This window comes from Natator depressus, chromosome 20 (genome assembly GCF_965152275.1).
Source record: "Natator depressus isolate rNatDep1 chromosome 20, rNatDep2.hap1, whole genome shotgun sequence".
NCBI classification, from domain to species: Eukaryota; Metazoa; Chordata; order Testudines; family Cheloniidae; genus Natator; species Natator depressus.
This window is the reverse complement of record NC_134253.1, coordinates 25,102,026-25,125,353: the sequence shown is the minus strand read 5'-3', so window position 1 is coordinate 25,125,353 and position 23,328 is coordinate 25,102,026. Positions and strand designations below refer to the sequence as shown.

The following is a 23,328-nucleotide window of genomic DNA, read 5'->3' as shown; positions in this document are numbered from 1 at the left end:
AACCAATTGCACCCCCAGCCACACAGGGGTGCAATACAGGCTGGATCAGGGCCCCCCCCCCTTCTTTACTGGGATCGATTTACCTTACCACCCCCCCAGAGCTGGGTCCTGGATTCATCTACATCTTCCTTCCCCCCAGGGGTTGGAGCAGAAATAGTGGGGGGGGGGGGGGAAGAGAACAGGGGACAGACAGGACCAGGGATAACGGGGGGGGGGGGCTGGTCCCTAAATATTCAACTGGAAAGAACTGCCCCCCCCCCCAGCTGGAAAGGAACTGAAGAACTGCAGGAAATCCACCAGGCTGGCGGCTCATGGCTGGGAGCACCAGGCTGGCAGACGAGCGATTGTCCCCCTCGGCCAGGTGCCCCATGCTGGGCAAGAGGCAGCCCAAGAGCTCGGAGGTTGCAGGTGCTGGGCCCAGGGCCGGAGCCACGGGTTCCTGGAGACATTTTTGGGAGGTAGGGCGGGAACGGCCAGGCTAGAACCAAGGGCAAATGGGCCCTGCAGCTTGGTCTCCCCTGGCCTCTCCCAGATCTGGACGACGACTGGGCTGGCTCCCTTCTCGCCATGGAGCCAGATCTGACCTGCTCAGATACCACGGGGAGGGACACTGCAGGAAAACCCAGGTCCCCTCTGGCTTCCTGGCTCCTGCTGGGCTGGTCCATCCACCCTCAGAGACAGCGACCAGGGCCACCTCGCAAGGGGTCATTTAGCCCTTGGAAAGGCTGGGAACAGGTAGGGCTAAAGGAGCCGAGGGCCTGGCCCCTCCGCGGGGTTACGGCTTCGGATCCTCGCACTTGCAAGACGCCAGCAGGGGAAACAACTCCGGTGTTGGCACAGGGGGATGGAGGAGCCGGCGTGCGCGGCCCATGCCCTGCTTCCCCCCACTTCGCTGCTGGGGGAGTGGGCGGGGCAGGTGTAGTCTTCTGCTGTCACGGGTTCAAATTCCCAAGGGGGAATTTATGGACAAAAATGGTGCGGACTCAGGGAGAGCTGGGGTGGAGACAGGGCTGATTTCCAAGGATTACGGATCCTCCACCTGGCTCAAAAGCGGCAGGAAACCAGCAGTGCCACCAAGGTGCTAGCTAAAATCGCACGCGTCTCGCAGCGGCCGCCGAGCCCAGCTCCGGGGCCCCAGCCACTCCCCATTCTGTGCATCACACCCAGGCTAGCCCCCACCCCCAGCCGCTTCTGCCCAGCTCCGACCCCCCCGCTCGGCTCTCACAGATGATCCTTCAAGACAGACGGCTGGTAGCCACAGCCGTCCAGCGGTAATACTGAAATCTGCGACTCCTACAACCCCACCATGAGTCCGCCCCCCCCAATATAAATTGAACACTGGAGAGAAACGGGGTCCTTCAAACGAGTCCCCCCACTGACCAGGTCCTGGCCCAGGGTCCCCCGTTCAGATGGGGCCCCTGGCCAAGGGCTCCCCTGAACTGAATGATAGGGGGGCCCTATGTCAAACCAACTGTCACCCTCAGGGGGCAGCAATGTGGGGGTTCCCCAGCTGAATCCATAGACCCCCCCACCTGAGCCACTCCTTTCCCAAGGCAGGGGGAGGATCAGCCTGTAGCCCCGCCCCCTAGCCAAATCGCTCCCGCACCAGGAGCATGAGTTTCTTCTTGCCCTTGTAGGTCTGTTTGAGGTTGTCGAGGAACTGGCCGAACTGCAGGTGCCCGTCGGGGGCCAGCAGGAAGGTCTCGCGGGCCTTGCACAGGAACTCGATGAACTCGCTGTAGTGGCGGGGGCTGATGTGGGTGAGGCGGGAGTGGGTGGTGCTGACGTAGGCGGCGATGGCCGCCTCCAGCAGCTGGCACAGGGGGGCTTTGTCCAGGCCGGGGGCGGCGGGGGGCTTGGCGGCATGGCGGCGGCCCGAGAGGGCGGCCAGGCCGGGGGGGGGCAGGCTCCAGCGACGCAGGATGTCGGAGAGCATGGGGGCGCACTGCACGCTCTGGATGATGAGGGGCACGATGGCCGAGAGCTGGCTCTTGCCCAGCGAGTGGCTGAGCGAGCAGGCCCAGAGCACGTCGTTGACGGCCGGGTGCGTGTCCTGGTTGAAGGCGATGCTGAGGTGGGAGAAGGCCAGGGTGGCCAGTTTGTAGGCACGGAGGGGGAGCCCCCGGTGCTCCATGTACCGGGCCACGGTGAAGAGGTGGGAGTGGCCCATGCCGGCCGTGGCGGCCGAGTCCAGCACGATCTTGTAGGCGGCCTCGAAGGCGGCGTGGTCCTTCTCGCACAGGGTCAGGGCAGGCAGCGAGCAGTTCTGCGGGTCCTTCATGGCGCACTGCAGGGCCACGGCCCGGGCCCGGGCACACAGCTCGTCCCGCTGCCCGAAGGCCAGGTTGAGGCGCAGCAGGGTGGCCGGGGTGGTGCCCGTCACGGCCACGATGGTGGTGGCTTCGATGGGGGTGAAGAGGCTGTACCAGTTCTGCATGATGTTCATTAGAGCCTGCACACCTGGGGGGCAGGGGCGGGGTCAGTGCAGCTCACGGGTCTCCGCCCACCCGCCCAGCCTGCGAGACCCCAGGGGAGGGGGTCAGCTCAGGTCACAGGCCTCAATTCCCCCACCCAGCCTGCGAACGCTGCAGCGGGCAGGGATCGTCCCCATCAAAAGAGAGACGGCAACTTGCCCAACTCCAGCTGGGATGAGAACCCAGGAGTCCGGGGACCCTACCCTCACCTGGTCTCACCACTAGACCCCACTCCGCTGCCAGGGCTGGGATGAGAACCCAGGAGTCCTGGCTCCCATCCATGCTGGGTTGGTAGACTCATGCTAGGAGCTGGGAACACCAGGTGCCATGTCAGAGGGGTGGGGGTCAGCTGGGCAGAGGGCCATTCGTGGGGTATCCATCCCCCCCCCCCCCGGCTCGCCCACTCACCGATCTCAGTGGCACAGCTCACCAGCCAGCGCACCATCTCTCTCCGGCGCCAGGTCATGGTGTTCAGAGTCATCCGCATCACCTGTGGGGTGGGGGACGACACAGCTCGTGAGAGTGGCCGGGGCACGGCCCCCACAAGACAGAGCCTCCACGGCGGGGAACCCGTCTACAGCTGCCGTGCGCTCGGATTATAGCTCTTTCAGAGCCTTTCACCAGAGGGGCTGAGAGCACATGGGGTGGGGTCATGGCACAAAGGGAAACTGAGGCACAACAGGGGAAGGGACTGGCCCAAGGTCTCACAGTGAAACTGTGGTAGAGCTGGGAGCAGAACCCAGGCGTCCTGACTCCTAGCCCACCCCTACTCTAACCACTAGATGCCACCCCCTTCCCACTGTGTGCCGTTAAGCAGCCGCTGTGCCCCACCCCAGAGGTGGCTGCATGTCAGTGCTGGGCAAGCGACCGCAGCAACAGGGTCTGTCAAGATCTTCGCACTCCTCCAGTCAGGAAGCAGCCGGCCCCCCACCCCCCTCGGCCCCACACACCTGCAGGCCGAGCTCCAGGGAGATGCTGAGCAGCGTGGAGTCCGGCGGGGCGCTGGCCGGAGTTGCAGTCTTACAGGCATCCTGGGCCAGTTTGAACAGGAGGGCGGGGGAGTGGATGTTCTGCTGGATGGACCCCAGGACCGTGTGTAGCCACTTGGGGTCTCCTAGACCAGGGATGGGGGGCAGGGATTAGCCCCAGGGGTGGCTGGGACACCCAGGGGGAGAAGATCTGCAAGCTGCAGGGCTAGGAACTGGGGGGGGGGGACTCGAGCCCCCTTGGGCCTGGCTCCCAGCAGGGCTAATGCCCGCAGCGCCCAGCGATCACAGGGGCCCAGCTTCTGAGCCTCAGGAAGGGGCTACAAAGACTTCCCCCTCTAGGGGGCGCCGGCTCTGATCTGGCCCCAGGGTGGGGACTGGCTGGCTCAGGGGGGTGGGGAATGGGACACGGGGCCTGTCCCCTCGAGGGGGCGCCGGCTCTGATCCGGCCCCAGGCTGAGATCTCGCGTCCTTTCCCATGTGAAGGGGATCCGGGGGCCCTGCCTAGCCCAGAGGAACAAGTGTCTATCACAAAAGCTTAGGGCTCTGCGGTCCCTTCGTCCTCCCATGGGATCAGCATGGGGCCGTGTGAGGGACTTGACCTGGGCACTCAGTCAGTGGCAGAGGAGGGAGTAGATCCCAGGAGACCTAGTGCCCAACTCTACCCCTCTGCACTGTAACGATTAGAGCCCACTCCCTTCCCAGCACTGGGACAGAACCCAGGAGTCCTGGCTCCCAGCCCCCCTCTAACCACAGGGCCCCACTCCCCTCCCAGTGCTGGGAATAGAACCCAGGAGTCCTGGCTCCCAGCCCCCCTCTAACCACAGGGCCCCACTCCCCTCCCAGAGCTGGGGACAGAACCCAGGAGTCCTGGCTCCCAGCCCCCCTCTAACCACAGGGCCCCACTCCCCTCCCAGTGCTGGGAATAGAACCCAGGAGTCCTGGCTCCCAGCCCCCCTCTAACCACAGGGCCCCACTCCCCTCCCAGTGCTGGGAATAGAACCTAGGAGTCCTGGCTCCCAGGCCCATGCTTCAGTGTCTGGCTTCACCTTTGGCTGCGGTGAGCATGGCCGATGCCAGCTCGCACTGGCGCGTCTCCAGGTGGCCCAGGATGAACCAGCGGGGGAAGCGATTGGCCATCATGGAGTCCAGCGGGTTCTGGTGCAGGATGTCCCCGGCCGGCATCACCGTCTCCAGCACGGGGAGCCTGCGGATGGGAAAAGGGGGCTGGTCAGGGGAGGTCCCAGCATCCCCGACCCCAGGCTCAGCAGGATAGCCAGCAAAGAACCAGGAGTCCTGGCTCCCAGCTGCCCCCCCCGCCCAGCTCTAACCACTAGACCCCACCCCCTTCCCAGAGCCAGGGAGAGAACCCAGGAGTCCCAGCCCCTCCCTGGTCCCAAAGGCGACAGGAGGGGAGATACACTGGATATCGCCCCCCCACACCCCCCACGGGAGCAGCTCGTTCCATGGCAGTTGGTGGGGGGGGGTGGGGGTGTGGATCGGCCCCTCCCCATGCAGCCTCACCAGGTATCCCTGTGCCCCCTCCCGGCACAGCTGGGTGACATGGGGGGGGAGCGGCTAGGGGTACCCAGGCTGCGCTGCAGGGTGGGGGGGGTGAGGTAGCCGGATGCCGGGGCCGGCGGGTGGGCACATACCTCATGGCTCTCAGGGCCAGGCGATAGGCCAGGTCGGCGTCGTGGGGCAGCAGGGCGGCGAAGAGGTAGCGAGCGAAGGTGTGCATGGGCACGCTCTCCCGGAACACCACCTCCCCGAAGCCGCTGAACGGGCCGCCTGGCAGGGAACAGACGCCAGGGTGAGGGGCTGGCCGGGCCGGGCGCCCTCCCCCACCCCACCGGAACCCCAGAGCCCAGCTGGGCGGCGTGTCACCCCGGGGGGCACAGAGCTCCTCAGCCAATCGCAGCGCAGCCTGCCCCCCCCGCCCGAGGTGGCGCTGAGCCCCTCTCCTTGCGGGCCGCAGAGACAGGGCCCCCACCCCGCAGCAGGGAGGGACGCCCGCCCGGGGGGACGCAGCCCGGTACCTGCCAGGAGCAGCGCGGCCTGCTTGCGCAGAACCTGCACCAGCCTCTCGTCCAGCTCCATCTCGTCCAGCAGGGCGATGAGCTGCTCCTCGCTCCGCACCACCTTGTCCTGGGCGTAGAGCCCCTCGGGCAGGGCCCGCTGCTGCCCCAGCCCCCCCAGCGCCACCTCCAGGGCCAGCGCCAGGTACGACGCGCCCGAGCCGGGGCTGCAGGGGATGGGCACGTGCTGGTACAGCACCTTCTTCTTCCCCTCCGCCGCCACGTCTGCAAAGGGGGGGGCGTCAGCCACGGCCGGCGTGCCCCCCCTCCCCCGCGCGGGAGGAGATGGGGGGGGCGCCAGCCAGCCACGGCCGGCGTGCCCCCCCTCCCCCGCGCCGGAGGAGATGGGGGGGGGCGCCAGCCAGCCACGGCCGGCGTGCCCCCCCTCCCCCGCGCCGGAGGAGATGGGGGGGGGCGCCAGCCAGCCACGGCCGGCGTGCCCCCCCTCCCCCGCGCCGGAGGAGATGGGGGGGGGGCGCCAGCCAGCCACGGCCGGCGTGCCCCCCCTCCCCCGCGCCGGAGGAGATGGGGGAGCCCTGGACTGAGCCAGAAGTACAGACACCGATGCCGACACCCCCCCCCCACCCCCCAGTCTGTTCCAGTACTGCCCCCTCCCCACCGGTCCCCATTGCCGAAGGGGGGGGGTCGACAGGATCTCTGCTTGCAACCCACCCCTGGTCACAGAGCGTGGTACATCCCCCCCCCATACCTGGACAGAGTGACAGCCCCTCGTGGTCCATGCGGCAGGGCTCCAGGAGGGTCCGACACAGGCAGCCGATGGGGTCCAGGGGGTGGCCCACCCAGCCCTCCAGGTTGGTGATGGACGTGCTGCCTTTGTGCAATATCTCTGCGGGGTGGGTGGGGAGGGCCCGTGAGACACTGGCTCCTCCCCCCCCCCCCGCCAGCTGAGACTGGCCACGCTCGCTGCACGGGGCCCCTCCCGGCCCAGAGCCCCCTGCTCCTCCACATCTGAGTCAGGGAGCCCCCCGGCTGGCGCTGGCAGGTCCCCCTCCTGCTTCCGTGAGCGGAGCGAGGAACCCAGGCGTCCTGGCTTCCAGCTGGCTCCACCCACTAGACCTTCCCCTCCCCCGCCCCCCCCAGGACTGGGAATAGAACCCAGGCGTCCTGCCCCCCAGGACCCCTCCCCCACCTTTCTTCTGCTGCTCGTAGCTCTCCAGCTGGTGGCGCCGTTGCAGGCGCATGGTGGTGCCGAGGGCGGTGGCCAGGCGCAGGGCCTCTCGGGGGTAGCCGTGGGAGCGCAGGGCGTCCACGCGGGCGCAGGCTGTGGGGAAGGGGTCGCCCAGCCAGAGCGGGCGGCCCTGGGGGTCGAAGCAGAGCTTGTCGCCCCCCGTCTTCATGCCCAGGCCGTAGCCCTCGCTGCTGAGGATCTTCTGCAGGTGGCAGTCGCCCCAGCGCAGCTCCCCGGCCTTGATGGCGCGGCCGAAAACGGTCTGGCGGGCAGCCGCTGCCGGGGAAAAGCTGGACTCAGGGCAGGGCAGCAAGACCCAGGGCCTGGCCCCTCTGGGGGGCACCAGCTCCCATCCAGCCCCAGGGCAGGGGCCTGGCTGGCGAGGTGGGGGGAATGGGGCTCGGGGCCTTTCCCCTGTAGGGAGCGCCGAGATCTGAGCCATGGGGAGCAAACCCTCCCCACGCTGCCTTGGGGTCCAGGGAACGGGGAACTGCTCCCAGCTCCATCCATCCCTGCCCAAGGGTCCCTCCAGCCTATCCCTTATGTCTCTGCTCCGAGTTCCCGCTCCTGTCCCCTCCCTGGGGCCCCCATTCTGTTCCCCCCCCCCAGTACCTGCACTGGGGATCGAGGGGGGCTGCAGGGCCACGGTGGCTCCAGGCACATCGAAGGAATAGTTGCCCTCCTCCAAGGGGCAGACGTCCAGCTTGTTCCACTTCTTCAGCAGTGCCAGCCACAGGGCGCGCTCCTCCGGCTTGCAATGGGGGTTCAGGACCACACATACCCACAGGGCCCCTGCAGCGGGGAGAACGGGGTGATGCAGGCGCCAGGCAAACCGAAAGTTCACCCAGGCTGCAGGTGCTGCGGGTCGGGAGCGAGGGGCGCCGGCAGAGGTGGGGGGGCCCAGGGCTGGGCTGGCAGGGGGCTGCGGGTCGGGAGCGAGGGGCGCCGGCAGAGGTGGGGGGCCCAGGGCTGGGACAGCAGGGGCTGCGGGTCGGGAGTGAGGGGCGCCGGCAGATTAGCCTGGGAGGTGCTAGTCTAAGAGGCTCCCTCCTTACCCAGCTCGTCCCAGAGCTGCCGGCACTTGTCCGTCATGCCGGCTCCCTGCTGCCTCCACAGGGCCAGGCGCGGGTCCTCCAGGAACTGCTCCGTCATCAGGATCAGCATGCGGGCGCCGTTGGAGTCCCGCATCCGCAGCATCTCGCGCACCTGGGGAGGGGGGGCGCGACTCAGGGGGGGGCTGGCGACCGCTGCAGCCCAAGGCAGATGGGGGGGGAGCCCAGGAGGCCTCCAGCCCAGGGTTGCTCCCCCCCAGCTCCAGCAGAGACCCCCACACTGCAGGGCAAAAGGGGGCAGGCGGCAACACGCCCCCCCCCAGGCACAGGAAGAGGGGTCTGCGCCAGCTCCGGCCAAGGGGCTGAGGTGGGACAGGGCACGGGGGCGGAGTGATCAGCAGGGACCCCTGTTCTGGGGGAAGCCATGGGGGGGGCAGGACCCCAACGTGGGGGGCGGAAGGGAAGGGACACAGGCCAGGCCAGGGGGCAGGGCGGTTGTGGTCCTGCTGAGGCTGGGGAGCCCTTGGCGGGGGCAGGAGTTACCTTGTTGAACATGGACTGCAGCTGCTTGCTGGCCCCGTAGTAGCCGCCGTTGGACAGGAGCTGCCTGACCTGCTCCTGGATCTGCTCCTCGTCCAGGTGCCAGCAATTGGCGTCCTCGATGCCGGCGCCAGCCGTGGGGTCTGGGGCGCCTGGCGGGGGAGAACGGGGGGGGGGGGGAGGGAGACAGAGTCAGCAGGGCAGAACCCCACCCCTGGGACTCCACCTCCCTTCTTGGGCAACGGGGTGGGGGAGGGAGTGACAGAGGCCCCTGCTCTGCTCCCAATCAGGAGGCAGATCCCAGATTCCACAGCCACCCATGGGTCCCCCCACTCCATAGCCAATGGGATGCGGATCCCAGGGCCGAGAGCGACCCCCCCACTGGTCCCCCCACTCTGTAGCCAATGGGAGGCGGATCCCAGGGCCGAGAGCGACCCCCCCACAGGTCCCCCCGCTCCGTAGCCAATGGGAGGTGCCCCCCGTACCGTGCACGCGGTTGATCTCGGAGCCCAGCAGGAGGATCTCGTCGGCTAGCCGCTGGGCGGTGGGCAGCACCTCGGTGTGGTGGGCGCTGATCAGGTACTGCACGAACTTCTGCAGCTGGTCGCGGTTCATCTGGGAGAGGGTCTCGGAGATGGGCAGACGCAGTTCCACCTGCCGGGCGTTGCGGATGCGGCAGAGCGACAGCGCCACCACGTGGGCGCAGTAGAAGATGTCCCGGCTGCCGCAGGCGCAGCTCACCGACGTGATCTTGCACCGGTCAAAGCTGATGGAGACGTGGAAGCTCCGCTCCGGCTCGCTGGGGCTGGCCGGCTCCGTGACATTCCCACTCAGGTGGAAGCCTGGGGATAGGAGGGGACAGGGTTGCTGCGGGGAGGGGGAGGCAGCCCCCCTGCTCCAGCCACTAGCCCCCACCCCCCTCCCAGAGCTGGGGTAGAGCCCAGGAGTCCTGGCTCCCAGCCCCCTGCTCTAACCACTAGACCCCTCCTGCCCATTGCCTATGGAGCCTGGGAGCTCTCTGGGGGAGGGACCATCTCTCCCCGTGTGTCTGGGCAGCACCCGGTGCAATGGGGCCCCTGATCTCGGTCAGAGCCTGCGCAGGACCTGGCCCAACAGGGGGCCCTGATCCTGGGCGGTGGAGCAGGCGTGGGGAATCTGTGCAGCGCTTGGCCCAACAGAGACCTCAGCGGAGATTGGGGCCTTCAGGTGCTGCCAGAGTCCAGATCCCGCTGCCAGGGAGTTGGCCCCGGGCTTCCCCCTCAGCTTCTCGGTCACAGAATCACCAGGTCAGTCGGGAAGGTGCCTCGCGAGGTCACCACCTCCAGCCCCCTGTGCCGAGGCAGGGCCAAGAAAACCTCGACCAGCTCTTAAACACTCCAGTGTCGGGAATCCTACAGCCCACCGTGGACACCTGGACCGGAGCTGCCCTGCCCCGAGAGTTAGACGGTTCCCCTAATATCCAGCCGAAATCTGCCCTGCTGCAGAGGAAGCCAAGGGCTTCTTGTCCTGCCTCCAGCAGCCACGGAGAACAATCCATCCCTGTCCTCTGGCTGACCGAGTTTCCAGCCTGCGGGAGGCCAGGAGCGCCAGGGCACGTGACAAATCCACACCGGCAATTCCCCCGTGCCCGATGTTATCCCCTGTCCTCGCAGACCAACACTCGCCTCCGGACTCTCCCTGACTTCCCCGCGTCTTCCCTCCACAACGGCCCCCGGAGCCGGCCGAGTGGAGCCCAGCACCGACCTCCCGGGCCTGACACCCCCCGGCCTGACACCCCCCGGCCTGCCTCTGCACCTCGCTTCTGTGCGACCGCATCCCATTGTCGGCCCATATTCAATTTGTGACCCACTGTCACCCCAGGCCCCTTTCGGCAGCACCGCGGCCAAGCCACTTATTCCCCCTTCAGAGCCATCCCTTGAGTTCGGCGAAGTGGGGCGACTGCCCTGGGCCCCATGCTCTGGGGGGCCCTGGGCTTCTATAAAACCGTGAGGAGGCGGGCGGGAAGGTGAGGCGAGCGGCAGACGGGCGGGGGGGGGGGGCGCGAAGAGGAGCCCCCCTACCAGATCCTCCCCCACCAGCAGGCCCTGCCCAGCGCCTCCCACAGATCAGCCGTTTCCTGCCGCAGGGAGGGGACAGGAGTGAGGGCTCAGAGCACTTGGGGGAAGAGCCGGGGTAGGGGCAGGGCCTTGGGGGGAAGGGGTTGATTGGGGGCGGGGCCCAGGCAGAGCCTGGGGGAGGGGCAGGGAGCACCCCCTGGCAGATTAGAAACAGTGCGCCTACGTCCCAGGCCCCGCACACCCCTAGTGACGGCCCGGTCCCCGTTCTGTATCTGGGCCTTTGCGTTTCCCTTCCTCAGCGCGGGAGTTTGCGCTTCTCTTGCGGATTTCAGACCAATTCTCTGATCTGTCGCGGTCGTCCTGAATTCTAATCCTGCCTCCAAAGCGGGGCCAGCCCCTCGCAGCTCGGCGCCATCTGCATCCCCTCCATCATCCGAGTCATTAACGAACACAGCGAACGGTGCCGGACCCAGGGCTCAGCCCTGCAGGACCCCACCGGATCTGTCCTCCGCGTTGGAGGGCAAACCCGGGTAACTATTCGGAGTACAGTCATTCAAGCAGCCGTGCACCCACCTTATCGTAATTCCATCTAGACCACGCACCCCTAGTCCGCTCATGAGAGTGCCATGTGGGACTGCATCAAAAGCCTGCCTAAAATCAAGATACATCACGTCTACTGCCCACGCCCCCCAGGCCAGGAACGCAGTCAAACGAGGACATTGGGTTGGCTTGGCACGGTCTGTCCAGTACCAGGGTCAGGCTGACTGGTCTATAGCTCCCAGGCCTCTTCCTTCCCCTTCTTAAAAACACGGTTGCCCGGCTCTGGTCCTCTGGGCCCTCCCCCCATCCCCCAGGAGTTCTCCAAGACAATTGCGGATGGGTCTGAGCTTGCTGTGGCCAGCTCCATCAGTACCTAGGGTGAGTTCCCCAGGCCTGCCGCCGTGCATGCAGCTAACTCATCTCCGTCTCCTAGCACCGGTTCTTCCCCCTTCCTGTTAGTATCACCGGTGCCGAGGACCCGGTCGCCATTAACCGCTGAGGTGATGACTGAAGCAAATCAGGCATTAAACACCTCAGCCCTCGTGAGGTCGTCAGTTATGAGCTCTGCGGCCCCGCTGAGTAGTGGCCCGGCTCTTCCCTTCCCCTTTCTCTTGCTCCTGTCACATTTAAGGAATTGCTTGGTATTGCGGCTTGTGTCCCCCGCCAGGGGCAACTCGTTTTGTGCCTTAGCCATTCTCCGTTTGTCCCCACTGGCCTGGGCTGTTTTGTGCTCCTCCGTAGTACCGGTTTCCACTTTTGGCAGGAGCCCTTTCGCAGTTTCAAGTCATTAAAAGCCCTCTTTCCCCCCCGCCCCCGGGTCACCTGCAGCCCCTCCCCCCGGCCAGAAGGAGCAGGCGTTTGCGGGTGAATCCCCGGGAGGCTGGGCTGATGAGAGCCGGCTTGCCCGGAGGAAGGGGCAGGGGAGGTCAGCTTGCCTGGCACACACCCAGCACCGGGGGTGAATCACATGGGTGAGACGGGCATTGGGGAGGTGGGGACAGACACCCTGATGGAACCAGTCCGCCAGCAGTGCCCCGCCCCCGGCTGTGCCACAGCCCAGCATGGGTGGCAGATGCTGACGTCTGACCGAGACTGGCCCGGGGCCAGGCGGTGACTCACGGTGGCACAGCTCGGGGTGGAACCCGTGGCTGCCGGCTCACGTCACCGCACGCCGCAGGCTGGACCGGAGCCAGTGGCACACGCGGGAGGGGCTAGAAATAGAAAGAGGAAGAGACTGTGGGTGCCGGGAACGGGGCCGCGCTCCAGCTGGGGCCTGCCTGGACGGGGTCAGAGACACAGCAGCCACCCAGGCCACCCTCCTCTGACTGAGACTGCAGGGAGTAAAACAGACAGTTACCGCCCGGGCACAGTGCTTCAGCCCAGCTGGAGTCCCCACAACCCAGAGGGGCCCCGTCACCCCCCAGGCCAGAGAGAAATCCAGGCACTTCACCCCACCCCCCGACTTCCCACAGAGAAAGGGAGACACCACCCAAAGTCCTGGGCTGGGGTCCCGCGTGGCCAGCTTGGAAGGACGGGCATGGGCTTGGGGAGATCCACACTCAGTTCCCAGCTCTGCCAGACTCTGGGTGTTGTCCAGCAAGTCACTGTCAATCTGTGCCTCAGTTTCCGCCCCACCCCCCAATCTACAGTATGGGGATAATAATCCTCTACCTGGAGCGTGAGCTCTGTGGGGCAGGGACCGTCTCTCACTAAGAGAGCTCTAAGGCGTGGGGGGGGGGGGGGGGAGTTGCAGCACCCAGAACCCCAGGGATCCCTAGCACTGGGACAGAGAACCAAAATCCACAGTGGGGAACAAGATTATAACCTTCACTGGAATGCAGGATTCTTCACTTCCTGTCTTAAACAGCGGTGTGGCTTGTACCCAGCTGCTGCACCCCACCCCAACGGTGGCTGCATTTCAGTGCTGGGTGAGGGATCCCTGTACAAACAGCCCCTGCATTCCACCCCAGAGGCAGCTGCAGCTTGGCCAAGGTCCTCTAACCATTGCCATTATATGAATAAATGCTAAACTTTCTAGAGCTGTTCAACAATCCCTCACTGGTCCTCAGAGTCCTCGGCTCCACCAGCAAGCACCCGTTAATAAAGTTCCTTCCTCGACGAGGGCAGCATGAACCCAGCGTTCGGGATGGATTCGGACAGGCAGCTGCACTGCGGTGGCCACTCTAGTGCGTTTTAGTATGACCCTCTTCCCCCTCCCATCCTGACCTGTTGAGCAGCGCTGCTGGGCGCCACCCCAGAAGTGGCTGCATCTCAGGGGCAGGTGAGATTTAGATTGTGGGGTCCTTAGAGGCGAAATACACAAACAGACCCGACAAGCTTCCAGCCTGAATACGGAAACTCCATTAAATGTCTCACTCCCCCAGAGCCTGTGACCCAGGACACTGGATTGTGTTACAAACCCTGTAAAAGCCACGGCCCTTGCTCTGAGATCTCAGGGAGGAGGAGAGCACAAAGGGGGTTATAAATACACAGCCCTGGCTGTAGGGGCCAGCCAAACTGAGCTACAACCAGGCTGATTTCAGCAAGCACTATTAGGGAAACTGAGGCACGGGGCAGGGACGTGCCCAAGCTCATATGGCAAAGCCAGGAAAAGAACCCCGGCGTCCTGACTCCCAGCTTGGTGCCTGGGCCAAGCTGCCTCTGGTTCTACTCCAGACACTGCATCAAATCAGCAGTGGGAGTCGCATCTCGGCTCCAGGTGCACTCGAAGCTGCCCTGCCTCCGGCTTGGAGCAGGGGAGTGGAACAAGCTGAGTCCTGGTTTTCACCCCGTGGGTCCTGCCCACTCCACTCACATGAGGTGAGCACCCCGGGGCTGCTCCCCCACGCCCCAGGACAGCACGCCCAGAAATCCCCAGTGCCCAAAGGAGCTCTGGGGCAGAGGGGCTGGGGACAAGCAGCCGACTGAGGCTAGTCCTCCATCCCCGCCCCCGCACATACAACCCCTCCCCGGTGCTCCTGCCCACAGCCCCCCTCGGAAATTGGCCACCTTTCCCCTCCCAGCCCCAGGGGGGAGCCGCTCACCCCTTTGCTCCATAGCCACCTTCGCACTTCCACGAGCACCTGGCACCACCCCAAACCAGGCCTGCGTTTATCGCCCCGGGGACAAGCGCCCGAGGGGTCTGGCGGCTGCGCCAGCCCTGGCCCTTTCTGGCCCGAGAGCGGGCGGGTTTCTAACCAAGCGGCACGAGGAACCACGCAGGAGGGCAGGCACCAGGGTGTCTGGCCTGGGACCCTGTGCTCCCCGGGGCGTCACCAGCCTGCTCAGGCGGCAAAGGGCCAGGATCTTGAGGCAGCTGATTTCAAACTCGTCAACGTTGCTGCTCAGCCCTTCGGCGCTGGAACGAGAGGGGCACAGGGACTGCCTGCCCGGAGCGGAGACCCAGCTCCGCACGTCCCTGTGCTTCCGGGGACAGTGCACCAACCCCGCAGCAGCCCCCGAGGGATAACCCGCCCCCTGCATGAGGTCTCCCCAAGGGCGTGTCTCCACCGCCCACTAAGCTGGAGGACCCAGGCTCAGGGACGCTGGTTCCACACTGCAGCGTAAGCCTGGGTTTACAACGGCTGGACCCGGGTGTCACAGCCGTGCTGACACTCCGCTCTGCGCCGATCTTCTGCCTTGGATCTGCACCTTGCCCTGTGTCCACACTGCGAAACGACAGGGCTTGGACCGGCGTCACAGCAGGACTTGGGCTGAGACCCCCCGCTGCAGGGTCCCAGGACCAAGGTCTGGTGCCTGACCAGAGTCAGACTGAGGTGTGCTGGGCCCAATGCCGAGAGCCAGACCCCAGGCTTAGGCTGTAGTGTAGACAACAGTCAGGGCTTGGCTTCGGCTCTGAAGAAAGAAGTTATCCATCCCTTCCTAGATGGCTGCTAGCACTAACTGCGGCTGTCGTTGTTAACCACGTAAAACGTCCAATCCCTCAGACCCTTGCTAGATTCTCAGCCCTGAGGCCATCCAGTGGCTGTGGGTTCCGCAGGCTAATGCAATGGTCACACAAAGCCTTTCCTTTGAGCAGTTTGAAGAAGATGCCTTTTCATTTCACCAACATCCCCTTGATCTGGTGCTGCAAGACAGAGTCCCCACAGCCAAACGCTCTTCAGCTCAGACATCTGCTAACAGATCTGGGTGACGCTTTCTCGCCCTGATCTTTTACACCAAGAACACATGAGCTTAAGCCACCCCACTGGCCCCAGCAGTAACTCTGCATTACGAGGACAGCAGCATCTCAGACAGGCAGGATGGAGCCGGCCCCAGCTTTGCAAATTCCGCTAGCGGGGAAGGTGCTGGGTCCGGCACCCACCTGGCTACTTCACATCAGCAATCCTGTCTTGAATGCAGGCACGGGCAGGTCAGAAGAGCTGGGAATCAAGGCCATGTGGCCCTGCAGGTCCAGCTGCATGCAAGTAACTGGCTCCACATGGCTTTCCGGACACAGCTCTGTAATAGCACACAGGCAGGCCCCATCTCTAAGTGTCCCTGAGCAGACCTGGGCTGGAGCACAGCCCAGAGACATGGCTAGGACCGGTCTACACTCAAAATCGCAACCAGGGGACTGGAAATGGGTCCTCTGCCAAGGTGGCTGCATTGGCCTGTGTTTCTACAGCGTGTGAACAACAAACCCCCAGCTTAGCAACTCTCAGCGGCACATCACAAAGCACTTCACGAACAAGGTCGGAATTATTAGCCCCATTTTACATATGGGGAAACTGAGGCATGGAGACAGGACCTGACTTGCCCATTGTTATACAGCAGGCCAATGGCAGAGCTGGGAACAGAACCCAGAACTCCTGCGTCCCGGTCCAGTGCTCTAGCCACGAGGTCACACTGCCACCCCATTCAGCACCTTCCACACTGCATTCCCACATGTACGACACCGACCAAATAAACTGGCCTTTCCATTAGTAGCTCAGGGACACTGGACACACAATTGGGCCCTAATACAAAGCAGTATCGGGAGCGCCACCTGGAGCTGGCTCCTTCCACGCAGCTGCACGTACAGGCTCACAAGGCCTTAATTCCCAGGTCTGCCTGGGCCTTTCCCCAACAGAGGATTGCTGGCATGAAATAGCCACGCAGGTGCCAGACCCAACACCTTCCTGGGAGCGGAATTTGCAAAGCTGGGTGCTGGAGATGCTGCTGTGTCCTCGCTCCCTGGAGTTACTACTGGGGACAACAAGCATGGGGGCGAAAGCTTGCAGCCTCGTGGCACGCAATCCCCCAGAGAGACGCGGCCGGAGCTGCTAGCAGACGTCAGCGCAAGACAGAGAGCCTTATGTCCGTGGGGTCTCTCTCTGCAGGAGCCCCAGAGGGCATCCACTTCTACAACAATGGGACTCTGTTGAGCACTTTCAGACCCTCTGAGATTCAGTGAGGAGCAAATTTCAAACCCACCCCCAGAAAAATCCCACAGGAGCGTCTGATTCTCAATACACACAAAGCAAAGCCATGCTGCGGGTGCCCTCATCCAGCTCTGAGAGTTTATTCCCAGACAATTTCCCCTGGGGCAAGGGGAAACATTTGGAGTGATTTTCCCCACTGGGGTGAAGGGGATCAGACTTTCCACCAAGGTGGGGGAGAAGAACCAGATTTCACACCACACCAGCCCCAAATGGAACCACATTGAAAAAAGACAAACAGACTTTTGTTGCCGAAATGAGAAGGGGACGGGAAGCCCTGGAAGTTGGTTGAGGAGTTGCTAGCTCAGACACACAGGCACCCCCCCATCCCCTCCCCAGCTGCCTACAGTTTCTCCTGAAGGGCCTGGAACAGCCCTTGGGGGGCGGGATAGAGTCGGATGGGGAGAGAACTCAGAGAAAGGCAAAGCATGTGTTTTGGGCTAAGCGGCCTGCCGTTCACAGGCCCAGGAGGACAACCTGATGCCACACTAGAGACAGGGAGTGGCCGGTCCACAGCAGGGCGGATGAGGCCAGGACATGGGGCTTCTCCCAGGGACCTGGCCGGTGCTGACATGAAGGTGCTAGGGTTGGGACGGCAAAGGGCTTGGGATGTTTCAAGCCGGACGGGACCGAGCCCTGGGGAACGGGACCGAGCCCTGGGGAACGGGACCGAGCCCTGGGGAACGGGACCGAGCCCTGGGGAACGGGACCGAGCCCTGGGGAACGGGACCGAGAGAGCAATACTGCCCGGGTTAAAGGACTGGATCCCCGGGTGTGGGCCCATCCCATCTCAGCAGCTGAGACTTCGCCCGGTTCTTAGGGCAGCAATCGTCCAGGTCACAAACCCCAGCAGAGACCAGCCCCTGGAGTCCCCGTTCCTCCCCCACCCCTGACTGATTGGGGTCCCTGTCGTACCAGGCGCTGCGCACAGGCACGCACAATCCTTGATCACAATTACAGGCCTGTGATGGGTGCTGCACAGACACCCCCGACATGGGGGTCCCTGTGGTTCTGGGTGCCACATGGGGCCCCCTGTCATGCCAGATGCCGCACAGGTGCGCCCCCAACCATGATCCAGACCCCCTCATGCCTGGCACCACACAGATCCTCCCCCTCCAGCTAGCAGGGGCTGCACAAACACAGAGCGACAGCTAAATAGAGAAGACAGAGGAAGGATCAGACCCTGTTTTAGATCTGGGGAAACTGAGGCCCTGAGAGACGCAGTGACGGTAGTAGAACTCGGGTCCCAATCCTGTGCCAATCCCTCTCTCTGGGGCAGGCTCAGCAGAGGGACCGAGTGGCAGGGCGAGCGTAGGGGCTCCCTGCAGATGCCCTCCCAGTGAGGATCTACCTATGCAGCAGCTTTCGCCAGCCCCAACTGCCCTCTGCCCCGGCCCCCACCCTGCCCTGCCCCCAGCAGGCGACACTCACCCACTTGCAGCACCCGGTCGACAGCCCCAGATTGCAGCAGGTGCAGGCCGCGGTTGAAGGGCACCCGGGAGTCGCGCTCGCCTTCAGGGGGGTGGCAGCCGAGGGACGAGTACATGCAGATCTCGCGCTCGCTGCGTGGGAAGGACCAGAACACGATGCGCTTCTGCACAGGCTCCGGGACGCGGGAGAATCGCTCCTCCACCTGCAGCACACGGGGGCCGGGGAGGAAGGGACACGGCATCAGTCACCCACCGGGGCTCAGCCAGCGACTCCAGCTCTTCCTCACCTGGGCGGACAAAGGCCGGTGGAAACTTATAGGCCAACATCTTCCAAGTGCCACCGGAGCAGCAGGGATGCTCCAGTCACTGGGCCATCCCTGGCCGCTGGCTAGGATGAGCCTGCACCTGGGAGCCAAGGCTGAGAGATGCTCCCCCCACCGGGAAGCCGGTTTGGTGGAGCAGGGAGGCAGATCAGCCGCTGCTTCTAGACCCCCCCCCCCCCCCCCGAGCACAGACCCCTCCAGAGCGAGGGGCATGTGGGGGATCTCTGAAGCGTTCTCCCCTAAGCATGGCAGGAGGGAAGCGGGATCTAGTGGCTAGAGCAGGGGAAGACTCATAGATCCTGTGTAATGCTCTCCATCACTACAAGCCCGACCCAGCGGCCGCTGGCTAAAACAGCCACCGGGGCTCTGCTGGCTTGGAAGACTCAAAGGGGAACGGAGCAAGGACCATGACAAGAACCCAGGCCCCAGAGAGACACCAGGCCAGGGAATAAAACGGCAATGAACCATCAGTTTCCCCTCGGTGAGATTTTCAAACCTGACCATTGTTCTCATAGCCGGGCTGACGCCAGTGCCCCACCACGCCCGGTGCTGCACAGCCCCAGGCCGAAGGCCTGCCCCACACAACGGAACAGAGACACAAGGGAAGGATCATGCCCGCCCCCCCACACTTCACAGAGGAGGAAAACAGAACCGCAGAGAGGGGCAGCAACTTGCCTGAGGTCACATGGGGGAGGCTGGGTCCAGCATGTTCGCAAGCCCCTAGACTCAACACCCTGCCCCCGTGATGAGCTCATTTCTCATGGTGGGCCTGTTGCCTTCATCAGGCAAAGCCCCTGGGAGATCCCCCAGCGAGGGGTGCAGGATCAGGGCTCCTTGCGACCAGCCCTCCGTCCGTTAACTGGAAGGCAGGGCTACTCCATTACACTAAAGCCCCACAGTGTGTTATTTTCAAGGACACCCACAGTCTATTCCCCCCCCACCAAGGAAATGTCAGGGGGTCAGAAACTAATGACAGACAATGTTCTAAAAGGGCAGATTTAGGTCTCCATGACGCAGGGGCTCAGAGCAAAGAGAAAAAGAAAAAAGCCACTGTCAGTTTTACCACAGAAAAAAACAGGCTGCCCTGGTTTGCATGTTTTCCTCTGTCAACCCCCTCAAAGCGGAGGATCAGTGACTGGGCGGGGGGGAGGGGGGGGCAGCAGGGGCCTGGATTCAGCTGAGCAGCCCTGCAAACAAGGAGCCAGCCAGTGTTAAGAAGCAGAGACTTGAACAAGAAAGTGCTTGCAACTTAAAAATAAACCACTTTACAGAACTGGGGAGCTGCCTGGCCAACAGACAAGAGCCCTGACAGATTCATTAGACACCAGCACGGATACGCAAGGTGTGAAATATACCCTGGGGGGGGGGGGAGAGAGGAAGAGTCTATTGTATGTGAGGGCCTAGCAATCTTTACTGTATTTATCCTCACACCTCCCCTGTGAGACAGGGCAGAGCTATCACCCCCAAGGGACAGAGGGGAAACTGAGGCATGGAGCAACAATGGGACTTGCTCCCGGCAAGGGGCGTCTGTGGCAGAACAAGGAATTGACCCCAGCTCTCAGCTTGTGCACGAACCACGTTCCTCTCCCTCAGCACGCAGACCCCAAGCTGGGTGGGCCCCCATGGTCCGGGGCAAGAGGCACATTTAGGATCTCGCAGTCAGGTGTGGACTCTTCATTTGCAGCTGGACCCTTGGAGTCAAAAAAATGACTAGGGCACCATCTGCCACTAGAGGATTGCTCCTGTCCAGGGATGTCCCAATGCTGATATTCTCCGACACCAGGATCTCTCTCTACCTCCGCAACCAGCCAGGGGCCACCCCCAGCCCCGCATCCAGCAATGGGGAAGGGCATGACATGACAGCTAGGTCAAGCATGGATGACCTAAGGGTCAGAGGGACCAATTCTCTGCAGGGCAAAATCTCACACCCTTGTGGGCCTTTACACCCGGCCCTCAGCTCAGCCCATCTCGCGCAGAAGAGTAAAACCAAGAACACAGCTGAGGGCTGAGCAGCCTGCATTTTTAACTGGTCCTATCAGCCCCCTGCCAAATGCGTCTCGGGGCCTGATCCTTGGATGGAAGGAAGCTGCCCTTTCTAAAGCCACCTCTCTCACCTGTTCCAGAGCGCAAAGGCTCAGCATGCCCTGGTGGTGGGGGCTAGCGGGGAAGGGTTCATTCCTCTCGGGGAGGGGTGTCATGACAGGAGACTCCCGTCTGACAAGTTTCCCAGCCTGACTTGAAACCAAATCCCTTCCCTGGGAGAGGATTGTCCCAGTAGCCTGGATTCTCAGGGGACAGGGGGGTTTAAATACTGGTTTGGAGGGTAGGGGGAGTCAGGCTCACGTACAGATAAGCAGTGAGATGGGGAGACAAGTCTGCTCCCCACCCTGCTGCACAGCTGTTTGTCAAGGCTCCCTCCGGGGGTCACGTCTCCGGGGTTTTGCCCGGACTAGTTTTTAAAGTCCCAAGCAACGAGGCGGGTGCCCGCCTGCTCCCAGCTCTGGCTCTCAGCACAGATTTCCCTGGTACCCAGCTTGAAGACAGGAATCTAGGGCGGGCAGGGGCCTCCTGGCTCATTGCCTCCCGTCCCGGAGACAACCCCTGAAATTCCCCTTTGCTCAGCTTCCATCCTCCCCAATAACCGAACACCCCCCTCCCCACCAGTGCTCCCCGCTGGGGCAGCCAAGCTGGGGAACCCGGAGGAGGGGGCTGAGCCGGGATTGCCTGTCACCCCAAAAGGAGGTCAAAGAGCCACCCAGCAATTTACAGAGGGCTGGTCTGGCCCGGGCGTGAGTAACCACTTCCTCTGACCCCAGCCAGTGTCACCCTGCCCGCAGGCAGGCACCTGCCACGGGGCAGGGGAGGAGGAGTGGGCAGCAAGAGGCCGCTCAGCCGGTGGGGTGCGGGGCCTGATCCTGGCTCAGAGGCCGTGGGGGGCGAGAAGGTCAGAAGGTGGGTTGCTGACACCTGTTGTAGGAGCATCCCACAGGGGCGGTGGGGGGGTTCTCAAAAGGGACCGGGGGCTGGGGAAGAGGATGAGGTGGGGCCACCCCAAGGGAAGAGATTGGGGGAAATGCCCCAGTGGGGTTATAGGGGCAGCCCTCAGAACCCGGGGCGGGGGGGGGAGCTGAAGGCAGAAGTGTGGGTGGGTGGTGGGGGGATAAGGGATAGAAAAACGGGCAGACACGAGGGTACCCCCAGAAGAGCCGTCAGGGGGACACCCCCGGGGCTCTCCCCCAGGAGGGAGGACACGGGGGGGGGACACCCCCGGGGCTCCCCCCAGGAGGGCCGGGGATCCCCGCCGGGGCCGGCCCCCCTCACCTGCTCGAAGGCCCACGTCTCCGCCACCCGCTTGGCGCTGAGATCCAGCAGCGTCTCGGCCCGGCCGCCGCCGCCCTCCGCGGCGGCCCCGAGTCCGGGCCCCTCGGGCCGCCCCCCGCCGCCGGGGGGGCCGCAGCGCCGCTTGGCGGCCGGGTGCTCCATGGGCTCGGGCTCCCCGCGGCCCAGCGCTCGGGCTCGATGCCCGGGCTCGCCCGGGGGCCTCGCCGGGGCCCCGCCCGCCGGGTCCGGAGCTCGGCGGGTTCCGCCCTGGAGCGGGGGGGAGTCTCCTCGGGCCCGGGCCGCTCTCGCTGCGCAGATCCCCCGCCGCTGCCTCCAGGCCGGCCCCGCGATGCGGCTCCTTTAAGACGCTCCACAACAATGAGCTCGACGGCAGCTTGATCCCCGGCTTCCCCGCCCCCTGCCCGACCCCCATTGGCCGCCGGGAGGAAGCCCCCGCTTGCCAATGGTTGACTCCTCTGTCAATCAGTGGCTGGGCCCCCTCCCCCACGTGGGAAGTCTGGGGAGAGCCGTCAATCAGGGCGAGAGGTTCACCAATCAGGGAGCGCGGGACCGGGAGGCTTTGCCCATATATGGGGAAGGTGGGTGTGGCTGCTGAGCCTTCATTCACAACATTCGAAAGAGGCTGGAAATGGCAACAATATAGCAACCGGGATGTTGCGGTGGGTTCCGGCCTAGGACGCAGGCTCCTCCCCCTCCCCGCCCAGGTACCCCCCCCGGCTCCTCCCCCTTCATCTCTCAGTCCCTTCCAGGGACCCCCCCAGCTCTCCTCCCCCCCTGCGTCTCCCAGCCCAGGGACACCCACCCCCAGCTCTTCCCCCTTCATCTCTCAGTCCCTTCGAAGGACCCCCCCATCTCTGCCCCCCCTGCGTCTCCCAGCCCAGGGACCCCCCCAGCTCTCCTCCCCCACTGCGTCTCCTAGCCAGGGACCCCCACCCCCAGCTCTCCCCCACTGCGTCTCCCAATCAGGGACCCCCACCCCCAGCTCTTCCCCGTTCGTCTCTCAGTCCCTTCGAGGGACCCCTCCCCCAGTTCTGCCCCGCCCCGCGTCTCCCAGCCCAGGGACCCCCCCAGCTCTCCCCCCCCGTGTCTCCCAGCCAGGGACCCCCAGCTCTTCCCCCCCCCCACGTCTCCCAGCCCAGGGACCCCTCAGCTCCAACTCCTGCATGTCCCACACCATCGACATCCCCCTGGCTCTTTCTCCTCCCCCTTCCTCTTCCAGACTAGGAGATCCCTCGGCCCAGGAATCCTCCTTTTGCTGCAGTTCCCACTTCCAGCTCCAACACCTCCCCTATTCCTCCTGCTGCAAGCAGATCACCCACTCCATGTGCAGGTTCCACCCAGGACCATGTACCCACCCCAGGGTTGCATGTTCCCATCTGTCTCCCATCCCATGCAAACCAGTGTGATGTATGCAAATCTCCTTCCCCTGTGGAAGGACCCAAAAGGCTGCTGTTTATAAAGGGCTCCGGTTAATTTTATGGGACTTGGGGGTGGGGGAGGGATGGATAATATCCAGAGCCCATGAAGGCAAAAGAGGGAGGGATGCTAATCAATGAGGCAGGACAGCATCCCTAAGAGCAGAGGTTTGCCCAAGTGTCCCTCCCTTTCTCTGCTACTATCCGCTGTCACCCCCCTCCCCAGAGGTGGCTGCATTTCAGTAGCCCTGAGCATACAGCATTTGAAGCGCCTTTGGGGACCTTTCACGGCTATTATCTGGAATGGTACCTGGCACCACAGCAGCCTCAGCCCAAGACGCAGCTGGGCCCCACCAGGCTGGGCTCCCTCGGCTCATCCAGCGTTATCAACCATCACTGCACGGGCCACCAGAGAGGCTGGCTGCACGCTGGACTTACCCATCCCCCTGCACAGTGTTTGGACTCGGGGTGAGTTCCTGCAC

At 64.0% G+C, this 23,328-nt stretch overlaps 1 protein-coding gene across 1 annotated transcript; it reads right to left on the bottom strand.

Moving 5' to 3' along the window:
• Positions 1 to 1,305: 1,305 nt before the first annotated feature.
• Positions 1,306 to 21,843, bottom strand: ZSWIM4 (zinc finger SWIM-type containing 4). The gene is given in 18 exon segments (XM_074934913.1): positions 1,306 to 2,460; positions 2,883 to 2,964; positions 3,425 to 3,588; positions 4,510 to 4,667; positions 5,116 to 5,251; positions 5,500 to 5,763; positions 6,248 to 6,385; positions 6,689 to 7,003; positions 7,340 to 7,519; positions 7,783 to 7,933; positions 8,323 to 8,471; positions 8,805 to 9,161; positions 17,768 to 17,969; positions 21,411 to 21,583; positions 21,586 to 21,637; positions 21,639 to 21,680; positions 21,683 to 21,748; positions 21,751 to 21,843. Coding segments are annotated over 18 exon segments (3,597 nt in total). The 3' UTR covers positions 1,306 to 1,585.
• Between the last annotated feature and the right edge of the window lie 1,485 nt (positions 21,844 to 23,328).